Here is a 14449-nt window from a genome sequence, read left to right as displayed (position 1 = left end):
AAAAATTAATGGGAATTGCTTTGACATAGGAACTAAGTACTCCATTCTCATAAGTCATGTTGGTGTAAAAGATTTTAACAATATCATGGATGCTAACCAATCCTTCAATCCTTTGACTTCTTAAATCCTAAGCAAATTTAAAGCATGGATAAGGAAAAGAGCCTAAATCTACATACCTCGAAGTAAACAAAAGTTTTGGGAGGAAGTAATCCAGACATCGTTTTTGTTGTTGTTGAGTGGGGAACAACCAATTTAACTTTAAATCCATTGAAGTCAATAGAATTGTTCATAGCATGGCGTCTTGGAAGTCCCCTGGACATGATGGTTTCCAGATATTCAACTACACGGATCTTTGCCTTTTCCCTAAGGTAGACAATCCTCAACTAGTCTCTCCATTTAGGTTGATTTCCTTATGCAATACCATTTACAAAGCCTTAAGCAAGAGTATACAACGAGACAGAGAAAATAATATCAATATTAATATTTGATAATTATTGATTTATTTTTTTAATTTTTTTAGTTATCAAATTCATTTTACATATAGTTAATGAGGCCAGGTCAAGAGCATAATTTAAAAAAAAAAGTTAAAACTTAACTAAGTACTGAAATTTAAAACTGAAACTCTAAACTCAAAATTAAAAATTGAAACCCAAGAATAATATATTTTTTAAAAATTAAAATATGAAGTTGAATAAATTTTAAAAAAATAGTTTTTTGAGAAAAAGAATATTTAATGCTAAATCAGACTTTAAGCTCATGTTTAGTAGGAGTAAATGGGATTAGGCAGAAGAATGGAGAAGGTGGTTGTAATCTAGGGACATAATGACCCCACAATGGAGAAAAGAGATCTAAAATAACATCACTTTACAAAGACAATCATTAATAAGTCAAAGCCAAAAGATAATTAGTTTGGCTCAGTAACAGTCACGGACAATAACTTCCACCTCTACATTAATCTGAAAGGCCCTACCATAACACAATTGTGTATACTCTAACGCAATGATAATGATTAACATTATTGTGTGTTTAGGATTGAACACGAATTCAAAATCGCTTAAGTTGAAAGAGATTGTTTATCTTCTCATCAGAGAAACATACAAAACATGTCAAAATATAATAAAAATAATAATTGTGCTAATTTTACAATTCTACTAATGCAGTTGAATGTGACAATAGATACATATGTATAAAAACTATCAACCCTTTCTCTTTTGTTCTCATCATTTTGTTCTCTAACATGACATCATTTACATACATGAAGAAACTTCAAATACTGCAACAATTTTCACAATGTAGAAAAGACTATAGATCAGTTTTGGCTCTTTTTATCATTTCATTAGAGGTGAATGGAGAGACACTACCACTCAGCTGAGGACTCTCTTCTCTAAAACTTGAATTCAGCATTGCAAGTTCTCTAAGTTGTTGCCGCTTGTAAATGTCCTGTGACTCATCCTGCACATCGCAACAAGTATCGTATCAGTATCAGATACAACTTACACAGAATCTCTGAAAACTTGAGACGATACTGATGTATCAAAGAAAAATATTGTGAAAAAATTATTGAAATTAGGGAGAGTTGAAAAGTTAGATACCACAGGTTTGAGTAGTTCTTCTATGATTTCCCGGGCTTGTCTCAACCTTATATCAATAACATTGACAGGTAGTTCAGCCTCAATCAAAATGTGCAATGGTTCATTCAAGTGCTCAAATCCTGGTCTTCCCCTCAACAACTCTTCCTTTAGATTATAACAATAGTAAAGTAACGGTTACAATAAAATTACAAATAATAATGTCGAGCGTCTCAATATAAATGCATTTTAATATGATATCAGAGTCTGGCTAGAGTCTATCCATCCATGCAACAAATTTAATAGTGTCGAGCGTCTCGATATAAGAACCTAATAGTCTAGATAATCGCATATTAGTTTTTGTGGAGATGAAAAAAGCTTACTAAGGAAGAGAAGTTACCTTATCAAAGTCTTTAATTGAACCTTTTCCTCTGATATACACGCGGCAACCTGTAGTAGCCTCGACTCGCTTGAGTGAATTACCTCTTGGACCAAGAAGCCTCCCAACAAAGTTGAACTGAAATTTAAGCTAGCCTTAGTAAATCATCATTAAAATGTTACAATGTGCGAATTTTAAAATAAGCGTGAGAGGAGAAGAATGACGCCAAACATTTTGCATAGCATTATTCTTTTACTCTTGCACTCATTTTATTTTTGTGTAGTGACTATTTTGAGTTCGAGAAAAATGAATACGAACTCTCGATTTTTAGCATTAAAATTATGTTTTACATATCTCTTACATTCGGATGATTATCATAAGGAATATCCAAGCGCAAAATTTTCTTCATGATGTGAGAATTTGAGACTGCTGTTGCTCTTTGCCAATCCACATTGTGTCCTTGTACTCCAGCTAACCCCTAATGTAAAAGAGAAATGATCAAAAAGAAATGGAACGGTAGACACATTTTATAGCATCTCCGTTTCAAAATTTGAACAAAATCGAACATGTGTTCGGTGTTAGACACATCTCCAATCGGTGTTTACGTATCAGTGTCATGTCTGTGTCTATGTTGGTGCTTATATCTTAAAATTGAAGACTCACTTCATGTGACAAGCTGTTCCAGCCAGTGAAATTTTGTGCTGTATCCAAAGAAGGCATAAGATTAGGCTTGACATTTCCAAACTGCACTCTGTCATAGTCACTATACCCTTGGCTCTGCATCAATCCATTCTTTCCTGACACCTTTAAAATCTCTGATACATAAACCAAATACATCAATTATTCAATGAACCTGACAAATAAACTTTTGCTTATAATAACGACCAAAATATATACAGAAGACTAATCATATTCATAGTGACATAAAAATGAGATACCAATATAAGTAACAAGAAAATTCGAAATTGTCTAAAATCAAAAATCTTCAACACATAGATGTATCATAACCAACCTTGATTTAAGAGTCTAGTACATAATGGTAAGACTTGCATGAAAGGTCCAAGCTTCTGGTATTCTGCTACCAACTCAGTTAAGTATTGACTAAAAAAAACATAAATAAGAATATGAACTCAAAAGTTAATTAAACTCCTCAAATACTACACATATAAAAGTGATTCTAGCAAATAATCGATTTCAGTTTGCCGATTGATTCGATCTTAACCGAAACTTATTAACTATTTGAGCTTAATTACTTGATTACATATACATATGCATATACATACAACATATAATATAAGTATGATATATAAATGTAACTACTACTAAGAAAAATCAAAACTTCAATACATGAATTAATGTTTATAAATTATACCTATTAACATCAAAATTGCTTCTCATGTTTATATTTGGTGAATTGGCCCTTGCTGTTCCTGGTGAGGAAATCTGATTGTACAGACCAGACATCAATTCAACAAGAGGGTTACACTAAAACAGTATGGAAAATTCAAAGGGAGTGAGAGAGAAGAAGAGGGTTCTTTGAGAACAAAGGTGTAGCCTCAAAAATTGTGCTGAGAAATAGAGAATGAATTCACCAAAACACAAGTGTGTTTGATAGAGAGAAAAAAAGAAAGGGAGAAGGTTGTGGATGAAAAGAAAGGTCACAAAACTAGAAATATAGATAGAGGGCCACCTTGTTTATGCAGTAGAATAGAGGTAAATAAAATCATGCTTTAAAGTATGTGTTTACCTATCATTCTTACTGTTTTTTTATTAATCGATGCTAATGAAATTTTATTTTTTAAATAATTTCTTTCTTTTCCTTTTCCAACTTGTCCCAAACAAAAAAGTGGGAATGAAAAATTAATGAATACATAATTTTGAGAAAATGAATTAATATTAATGTTGACAGCTTAATTAACGCTATTATTGAGACTAAAACCAACTTGTTAACACTAGTTTGAAATATTCATACTAGCTGTTAATTAATGGCATACACCATTTGTTTTCAAAACAACCTGTCACTCCCATTCTTGTCTTACTTGAACACCCCACTTAGTGACCCACCAAAAATAATTCTCTTTTTATCCCAACCTTTATAGGATTTATTGCCAAGGAATCACCCTAAGAATATACTATATCAACACACACTAACTGAGAGGTTCATTTTATTTATAGATTATATTATTTAAGCTTATTTACTAAGATAAACACTACTAATTTAATCTGCGTACATGCATTAAAATATGAATTTGAAGACAGAGAGGGAGGCATAGGATTCCCAGCAGTATGTACTAAGCCTAAATATATATAGGAGGTGGATGTCGTACATGCAGGAGAAATGAATGGCAATATGTGCCCGTTGGGCCAACATCTGAAGCAAACAAAGCCATAGGATAGGTCACAATAATTAATATGAGAATCTACTATTCCCATTTTTATAGTACTATACTTTTGGACTAGTAAAGATAAAATTGTAGCTATCTAGTACAACTAATTTCTTTTTTTAATATCATGTACATTAGTAAAAAATGAGCTTTTTTTTAATATACTTCAGAGTCATATTGATCTTTTAACTAAAGAAATGTGTATTATGTTCAGCTTTTTTTAATGTCTAAGAGTTTAATATTGAACTGAAAAAGGATAATATAATTTATGTCTTGTGTTTAATATAAACATGATGATAAGGTACAAGATTATTATAATTTATGTTTTGTGTTTATTATATTAAATATGTGATTATTATAATTTTTAATGTCACGAAAACCTACAATATTACGCACATAAGGATATATTAATGAGAAATATAATGAATAATTGAAATACGAAACAACGTAAGGTACAGTGTACTTACAAGAATTACATAATATTGTAAGGTACAATGTATTTAAGTGAATTGTAGTATATCGTAAAATATGGTGCAGTTAATTGAAATACAGAATATCGTAAGGTACTGTGCACTTAAGTGAAATACAATATATATATATATATATATATATATATATATATATATATATATATATATATATATATATATATATATATATATATATATATATATATATATATATGGGTTTTAGCTAGCACTAAGATTGAAAGACACCTTGTTCATATGGAATGAGTAAATGCGTTGTTCTTTGTTCAATGTATGTGATCATTCATTCAATTCTGCATCGAATGTGTAAATCGCCACAAGAGATAATCGGTTATACCACTGATCATCCTCATTCGTAAGGATCGACTTAAGGGAAATTTTTGTTTTCCGTTACTTTTATATCGCGATTTCCCTTCAGTAGGTCTTTGCGATACAATTCAAGGGTATTGTTATAAATGAGACACAATATTATATGTATTGCTTATAACATTGTAACCCTAATTTATCATAAAAATAAAATAGGACTATAAATTCTCTATAGTCGTAGAGATAGACATCATTGGTATAATTGCGTTAACAAATATTGATTGTGTTCATTGTCTTTTACTTTTGTTTTTTCAATCTTCTATATTGGATTATGCTCTAATAATCGGTAATATAGTAAGGTTAACCCTATTTCAAAAACCGGGGTGTCATGGTTCGAGGGGATCATTAATTTCATATTATGACAAAGGGGAAGGGGGTTAAGGATCTATTGGCTTAGCAACTTTACAGAAGGTGCTGCAAGAGACGAAATTGGGCAGCATGAAGGAGAACGATTACGCTGAGATGAAGGATGAATCATATATATGTTTTATACTTTTCTTTTCTAGATTAGTGATTCCTCCTTTTTGAAATGTTTTAATCGATTAAAACATGATTTAATCAATTAAATTTTTTATTTGACTCGTGCATCACTTCCTTTTTTAGCCAATTTTTTTAATATAAAGGAGGTTTTTCCTTATTTCATGTTACACAAGATTTTTGAATAGAAACCTATTTATTATTTTTCTCTCTCTTTGTTTTCTCACTTTGTTTTTGAAATTCTTTTTCACTAAACTTATTGTGGCATTGAAAGACTAAAAATCAATAATGAGAGTTGTGTTGTAATGGAGTTGGGCTTAATATGTTTCATTCAAGAGTGCGAATTTCTTGAATAATATCTCTTGTAAAGGGTTTAAAGATTTCAAGCTAAACTTGAAAAAGCATACGCTAAGGATGTGTAAAAGCTTTATCTGTTGAAGATTCTTAAGTTAAGCTTGTGTAAAAGCCCTATTTGTCGAGGGTTCTTGAGCTAAGCATGTGTTAAAGATCTTTTTGATTGGTTCTTGAGTTAAACATGTGTAATAGCTCTATTGGTTATTGAAGGTTGTTTCAGATGTTCCTATAAAAGTTCAAGTGTAATTTTTAGTGAAACTCTCAAGAGAAGACTTTTTTGGACATGGGTAGACTAAGTTGTTAGCCCGAACATGTATAAATCTCTAGTGCAATCTTTTTTTTCTCTTATCTCTTTATTTTCCATTTTTATTTTATTTCACATGCGTATCTCTGTTATTCTTCATAATTTTGCGTGCAATGATCAATTGCTAAAATTTAATTTGATCTATTTAACTAACACGGTTTAATAATAATAATAATAATGATAAATGTGTGTTTACTATTATTTCCTTGTGGTGAACGTTTATGGTCTTAGTCTTCTTTTATTTTTATTTTGAGATTTTTAAATATGACATGCGTGTCATGTATTTCTCTATACTTTCTTTATGTAATTTCTTCTCTCGTCCCACTCTCTCATATTTAAAACGAGTATTTTTTGATGTAATGTAATATAATGAAGAAAATAAAAAGACAAGATCAAAGGAGGACAATCATGGAGGTCTATCTTAGAGAAGCATAGATCCTTTTTATGTTTGGCTTAGGTTCTCTTATTAGTTAGAGAGAACAATTGCGATATGGTCCATAATCGTATCATTGTTTTTTATATATGTCTGTTGACACATATGAATGTATGTTGTGGACGTGAAAAAGAATTTATATGATAAATAAGCTGGTGAGATCAAACTAATTACAAATTCCCTCAAAATAAATATTAAGTTTATGCTTTCTGTCATACCCCAAAATTTACCCGTTAATATTACAAGGCATTTTTCAAGGCACTCCAACTTGTTTTTCAAGACATTGACCGTAAAGGAACCAAGACCCACTCACAGATGGCCCAATCCAGAAAATGGCCCAAACTGGCATGCTCGCTAGGCGAGCAAATCCTTCGCCTAGCGAACCCTTCGCTACAATACTCGCCTAGCGAAGCTTGCGAATACCAGAAAATTCTGGGCTTCATTCTGAGCCCATTAGGTCACAACAAACCATTATAAATACCAGCATTTCAGTCAGAAAGAGGGGAAGAACGAAAAGGGAACGAAAAACGAAAACGGAGAAAGGAGAACCCTAGCAAGCAAACCCTAACGCTCACAGACGGCAAACCCTGGAGGCAAACCCTGAAGGAACCCAGCGGCATCAAGGTTACCTCTGCCAATTCAATCCGATTTGCCAATCCAAGGTCGCAATTCAATTTGCAAACAGGTTTGCATTGCTATTACCGCCTTATGTTCTTAATTTGCATGTGGCATTATGATTAAATTTATGAAAATATCTTAAGTCTGGCATGTGAATTTTTAGTACGTATCTGAATACCTCAAATGATTAACCATGTAATTGCTGTAATGAAAGCCATAAAGCATAAAATTGGCTGAAATTGTACTGTTATCAAAACCGGAATCCGCAGCCGCTCGCTAGCACATCGCTAAGCGAGCATGCAGCGAGTATTCGCTAAGCCTTCGCTAGGCGAAGCAGGAGCGAACGTGACAGTAGCTGACTTTTCTGTTCTGATTTTTTTTGCTCATCTGACATGTTTTATCATGGCCATGCATGGTTTATCTGATCCTATTACTGTTGTGGTTTCTTTTGTGGTGTGATTCTCGACTGCACCCTGATTTGGTATTCTGACATGTTTGCTGAGTTTTGTAAAGGTTCACATATCCCCGAAAAAGATAGCTTGGTAGGTATTCCACTTTATTTGTGGGATACCCTTGTGGAGATTCACCTTACATCACTTAACTGATTTTAATGTATTAATTTTAATGTGGAGACCCGTCTTAAATTACCTAGCTGATTTTAATGTATTGATTTCATCAATTTTAATGTGGACCTAATTACTTAATCGATTACGGCTATCTAATTAATTGTAAAACTTTGCCTTTAAATATGCGATCTTGGACCTCTCTTTGTTACCCTACGATATTACGGTATTATGGTCATGTCCCGCGAATGTGGGGATGCACTTAGCAAAGACCCTTCGGTTAAATCATCATAGTCCCTCGAATGTTGTCGTTGTCCCTCGATGACCCTTTGGTATAGCCTACGGTTAAATGATGATCGTCCCTGCGAATGCTAAGGTATCCTTACAAATGTTGCCTTCAATGACCAATCGATGACCCTACGATGACCCTTTTACATCCAAAGGACAAAACTACTTACTTCTCAATAGTAAGGACAGTTTTACCCTCATAAGGATAGGAAATGCCCATAAAGACCTTGGGTAGGTATAACTCCTAAATGCTTGCTCACAACTAAAACTACTTTTCACACCTCACACTTTTCAAAACCTCCATTAGAAAATCACCACTTGGCATACATTCGTACTAGAATCATTGTCAAGTTATATTTTTCTAAACAGCTTTCAAAATCAAACGAGATAAATACTTTGTATACATTCGTACAAGAATCATTACAAAGTTAAACTCTTTTCAAAACATTTTCTAAACAGCTCTCACACATTTTTTCAGACAAGAAAAACATAAGTGATCAAGCAATTAAGAGCCCATGGATAACCATGGATACAAAGGGTGCTAACACCTTCCCTTTGTATAATGTACCTACCGAACCCAAAATCTAAATTAAGGTCTTTCCTGTTCTTTTCCGCCTTTCCTGATTGGATAAAAGAAAAGTCGGTGGCGACTCTTGCTAACCGCGACATTTGCTTTCCAAAGCAAAAACACACGAAAGTCAGTTCACCGTATGACAGAACTGGCGACTCTGCTGGGGACGCTTAAAGAGAGGTCACCTTAAAAACAAGATCACTTATTTAAATTGTCTGATTTACTTTTAAGGGATTGCTTGGGTATGTCATGCTTGAGTGAAAGATCCTACACCCGGATCTAGTGTACCTTAGGTAAGTAGCAATAGATCATCGCGACTACCGGCGTATACTGGAATGGTTAAAATGATGGCTACGGTTAATGTGACACTTTGGATGTCCTGATGTTCCTCATGTTTACTTGAGGAAAAATTTGGCTTCCGCGTGGTGTCATCAAAGCATTAACCAGACCTTTAGAACCCTAATCGACTCATCCTAGCCATTAGAAAGTAGTGAGATAACTGGCTTTGGTTCCGACTGAGGTTGGTTGAGACTCGATACTACACTCTTTGAGATTGGACTTTAGGGAAGCTTCGGTCAAACACTTGGTGTTGCACTGAAGTGGACTTAAGGAAAGGTCAATGATTTGAGATCCTTCTAGAACCCGGCTACTATTCTAGGACAGGTTGAACCAACCAAACTTCAGTGGGGAGGGTACTTACCTATGGAACTCATGCAAGCCTTAAAACCTAGGAAGGATTGACTTGTTTGTGCTTGTTAATTATTTAACATCATAACATCATAACATCATAACATCATAACATCATGACATCATGGCATTATACTAACCATTTCAAGGACTTTAAACATTGAAAACATTTCATACATTGCATAGCATAACATCACATTACATAACAGGTACTCTAAAGGGATCAATGTTCTCACGATCTTCCTTCTAAACAGAAAAATGGACCTCGAACAAACTGTCAAAGATCTCCAGGCTCAGAATGCTCAATTCCAGGAGATGATCTTGAACTTATCCAAGGGGCAGGAGGAACTGAAGGCTCTATTGCTCGAGAAGAAGAAAGACAAGAAAGCTGTGAGTTACATTAACCCGGGAAGAAGGCTTAAAGGACAGGCTGCAGGAGTCAAGATTAGAATTCCGAAGGATCAAGGAGAGGAGACAGAAAATGATTCGGAAGATGAGAATGCTGACCCTTTCAACCATGAGGACAATGATGAAGATTATGAGAATGAACAGTACTCTCCAAAAGATGATAAGTACAAGTTACTGGAAGAACGTATGCTAGCTATGGAGGGTCAGAAGGCGCCCAGTCTGGATTTCGAAAGCTTGGGTCTAGTCTCTGATGTGGTCATTCCTCGCAAATTCAAGATCCCCACTTTCACTAAGTATGATGGTGCATCTTGTCCTCAGATGCATCTGAGAGCTTATGTGAGAAAGATTTAGCCGTATACCACTGACAGGAAGCTATGGATCCATTTCTTCCAAGAGAGCCTGTCTGGCACACAGTTAGAATGGTACTATCAGCTCGAGAGCTCTGACATCCGCACCTGGACTGATTTAGCAACAGCTTTCTACAAACATTACCAGTATAATGCTGAATTGGCACCTACTCGGCTACAGTTGCAGAATATGACTATGGGATCTAAAGAAAGCTTCAAAGAATATGCCTAAAAATGGAGAGATTTGGCTGGCAGAGTCAAACCCCCTATGACTGATCGAGAATTAGTAGACATGTTCATGAGCACACTGACTGGCCCATTCTACAGCCATCTATTGAGAAGTTCCTCATCGGGTTTCACTGAACTTGTATTAACAGGTGAGCATGTTGAACGCGGCATTCGAAGTGGAAAGATACAGGCGGCTACCTCTGATCTTCCGGAGACTCCTAATGACATCACTGCCCCTCTGCCTAACCATGACGAGACTGTCAATGCTGTGGAAGACGCTGATAACGATTGTGACTTGGATAGTTGGATTTTCCTAACAATTGGTGACGAACTCAATAATTGGAAGGCTGAAGACACTATTCCGATTTCCTTTAGTCAGGAGTAATCGTTATTGCTTATCTAATGTATCAAATTTGGTTAAATGTTTTGTCATTTTCATGAGCATATTCACATTCAATAAATCAATGGACTTTTTGCATTCAAATATTGCGCTCTTTATCTTTCCTGTCATTTTTCAAACAAGCTATGGTTTCTTGCACACACTCACGTAACAAATTGCGTATCCATATCCACTCTGGATCCTGTTGATAATAGTTCTGCTACTGTTAATTATGACTTCGAAAATCCGATCTACCAAACCGACGATGGAAGTGGGGAAGATTGTGAAGTACCTGGAGAACTTGCCAGACTGGTACTGCAAGAAGAAAAGACCATACAGCCGCATGAGGAATCAACTGAATCAGGGTACTGAAATAGACAAGAAAATTACTGAGGAAATATCAAGAGATAATATGGAATGATGAATGTCAAGAAGCTTTTGACGAAATCAAGAAGTATTTCCAAGAACCTCCAATTCTGATGCCACCTGTTGAAGGGAGACCTCTAATCACGTATTCGACCGTGTTAGAAAATTCAATAGGGTGTGCTGGGGCAACATGACGAGTCTGGTCGAAAAGAGCATGCAATATACCACCTTAGCAAAAGGTACCGACTGTGAAACAAGATACTCACAGCTCGAGAAAGCTTGCTATGCTTTGGCTAAGGTTGCTCGCCGACTAAGACAGTATATGTTGAATCATACCACTTCATTGATTTCTAAGATGGATTCTATCAAATATCTATTTGAGAAACCTGTTGTCTCCTGAAAGGGTTATCACTGACAATGGTACTAATTTGAACAACAAGATGATTGCTGAATTCTGCACGCAGTTCAAAATAAAACACCATAACCCTTTTCCGTACCGGCCAAAGATGAATGGCGCCGTGGAGGCTGCTAATAAGAATATCAAGAAGATCATACAAAAGATGACAGTAACATGCAAAGACTGGCATGAGATGTTACCCTTTGCTCTTCATGGTTATCGCACTTCAGTGCGCACTTCGACAGGGGCAACTCCTTTCTCTTTAGTCTACGGAATGGAAGCCGTCTTACCGGTGGAAGTTCAGATTCCCTCTCTAAGAATCATGAAAGAGACAGGTTTAGACGAGGATGAATGGATTCAGACTCGACTCGATCAGATAAATTTGATTGATGAAAAGAGACTTGCGGCTGTTTGTCATGGGCAGATATATCAGAAGCGCATGATGTAACACCCTTCTAAAATACCCCAATAAATAATTAAAACAACCAAACATAAATCAGAGTAGATATGCAATTAAGGGTGTCACACTTGACACTTCACACCATTCTCCAAATAACTGGTCATACTCATTTGTTTATCAAAACATTGCACAATACGCAGCGGATAGAGTTCAAATCAATCATGCAAACCATGTAATCACATTACATGTAAACTGTTCAACCACAATCAAATAAAACAAGGTAAAACATCCCGTCCCGATGTTACATCTACCAGAGCATGACCCACTAAGGAACTACACTCGACTCCAAGCACTAGCTTCTACTCAATCACTGCTCGTTACCTGAAACATAGTTGTAAGGGTGAGTTCCTCAATCAATATAATAAGCATTATAAAATATCATGTAATGCTAAGTAAATGAACACATCTCATCACCCTAAACATATCACACATTCAGTAACGGCAACATCAACTCATACTCATAATCATGCTCAACATAAACATCAAAACACACATATAATATTGGAACACATCCATTCATATTATACACAATACATACATTATGCAATGAGACTCCATGCATGCGGTACCGACTCTTCGTGAACATATAGTTCAACCTCACCGATCAAATCCAGATACGGCTACCAAGCTCACTAGTCCCACTCATTTGAGACCTAGTGACTCACATCACTAATTCCTCACCATGGGAATTAGCTACCACCCCAAGGGCTATGCTATGCACGCTAAATCACCTAGCATGCAAACATCAACAAAAATCCATAATAACTCATCACTAATTCCTCACCATGGGAATTAGCTACCACCATAAAGGCCATACTATGCACGCTAAATCACTTAGTCATGCAACATCAACAATCATCCACAATGGACATATGCTCACACTCTAAGCCATAAACAGTCCATTCACAATTGCATACATAATAGATACATCCACAGCATTATGCATACAACCATACATCATCCACATTTTTATCACATAATCATATCATGCCATATCATCAATCACAGTATTAGCACGCTCTACTAATACCCCTACCGCTCAAAACAACGGGAAATGATCCCTATTATATCATACGCCAATATAGGCCAAACATCAAACATGTACACCACATTTAAATATAAATTTTTCACTTTTCACACAGTGTTAACCGGTTAACGCCCTGGGTTAACCGGTTAACGCAACACAGAACACGCTTCCTGGCAATTCACAACAGTGTTAACCGGTTAACACCCTGGGTTAACCGGTTAACGCAAGACAGACAGCAATATTTCACAATTCATAACAGTGTTAACCGGTTAACACCCTGGGTTAACCGGTTAACGCAAGACAGAAAGCTGTTCCTGCGCTAACACGAAGCAGAATGCAGAATTCTCCGCATTTTCCGCCGTTGGAGGACTTCCGGACCTCCGATTCCAATTCCGTAAAAAGCTACACTTTCGGAAATTCAAGACTCATCCAATTACAGCTTTAACATAACTTATTCATCTCAACTTTTCAGCATTCAACATCCCAATTAGGGTCAAATCAATGGCTTATCGCTACCCATTACATGTTAACCCATAATACCCATTAAACGACGATAAACCCCCTTACCTGAGCTAATCCGGCAAATCCTTTAGCTTCAAGCTCTTCCTTCTTCAACCTTCTTCTCCTGCTCTTCCTCTTTGCCCTTTTCTCACTTTCTGTCGCTTCACTGGTTTTCACGTGAAAACCCTTCTTTTCCAAATGAGACTCTTTTCTGATTCCAACCTTATATTCCAATTTATATTATTCCAATAATAATAATAATTCCAATAATAATCCAATAATAATCCAATTATTTAATTAAATTAATAAATATACTATTAACTTAATTTAAATAATTATCATATTTTATCGGGGTGTTACAACTCTCCCCCACTAAAAGAGTTTTCATCCTCGAAAACATACCTCAAGCGAATAACTCCGGATAAGACTCCTTCATCTGACTCTCAAGTTCCCAAGTCACATTGCCACCTGCTGGTCCTCCCCAAGCTACCTTTACCAAAGCAATCTCTTTACCCCGCAACTGTTTCAACTCTCGATCCTCGATCCTCATAGGTGATGTTTCAACAGTTAGGTTATCTCTCACCTGTACATCATCTACTTGGACCACATGCGACGGATTAGGAATGTACCTCCTCAACTGAGACACATGAAAAACCTCATGCAAATTCGCAAGTGACGGCGGTAAAGCGATACGATAGGCTACCTCCCCTATCCTCTCCAAAATCTGATAAGGACCAATAAATCGAGGTGTCAACTTCTTCGACTTCAAAGCTCGACCAACCCCAGTTATCGGAGTAACACGAAGAAACACATGATCTCCCTCTTGAAACTCAAGTGACTTCCTCCTCTTGTCGTG

The 14449-nt window shown here is 35.8% G+C and overlaps 1 protein-coding gene across 1 annotated transcript; it reads right to left on the bottom strand.

Annotated features, from left to right (window-relative positions):
• Nucleotides 1–1054: 1054 nt before the first annotated feature.
• LOC127118420 (KH domain-containing protein At3g08620) lies at nt 1055–3683 on the bottom strand. Its single transcript, XM_051048615.1, has 7 exons — nt 3320–3683; nt 2960–3048; nt 2611–2762; nt 2309–2425; nt 1969–2085; nt 1593–1736; nt 1055–1452 (listed from the first exon to the last, which is right to left on the bottom strand). Exons 1-7 carry the CDS (start codon nt 3409–3411, stop codon nt 1303–1305), a joined length of 861 nt encoding a protein of 286 aa, XP_050904572.1. The 5' UTR covers nt 3412–3683; the 3' UTR covers nt 1055–1302.
• Between the last annotated feature and the right edge of the window lie 10766 nt (nt 3684–14449).

This window comes from Lathyrus oleraceus, chromosome 2 (genome assembly GCF_024323335.1).
Source record: "Lathyrus oleraceus cultivar Zhongwan6 chromosome 2, CAAS_Psat_ZW6_1.0, whole genome shotgun sequence".
Classification (NCBI taxonomy): Eukaryota; Viridiplantae; Streptophyta; class Magnoliopsida; order Fabales; family Fabaceae; genus Lathyrus; species Lathyrus oleraceus.
The sequence above is the reverse complement of the archived record's forward strand: the minus strand, read 5'-3'. Positions and strand labels throughout refer to the sequence as shown.

Coding starts and splice junctions, on each gene's coding strand:
- LOC127118420 (XM_051048615.1), bottom strand. CDS start 3,411: ATGTCTGGTCTGTACAATCAGATTTCCTCACCAGGAACAGCAAGGGCC. Junction 3,049..3,319: donor AGCAATTTTGATGTTAATAG/GTATAATTTATA, acceptor TGTTTTTTTTAG/TCAATACTTAACTGAGTTGG. Junction 2,763..2,959: donor TACTAGACTCTTAAATCAAG/GTTGGTTATGAT, acceptor TTTATGTATCAG/AGATTTTAAAGGTGTCAGGA.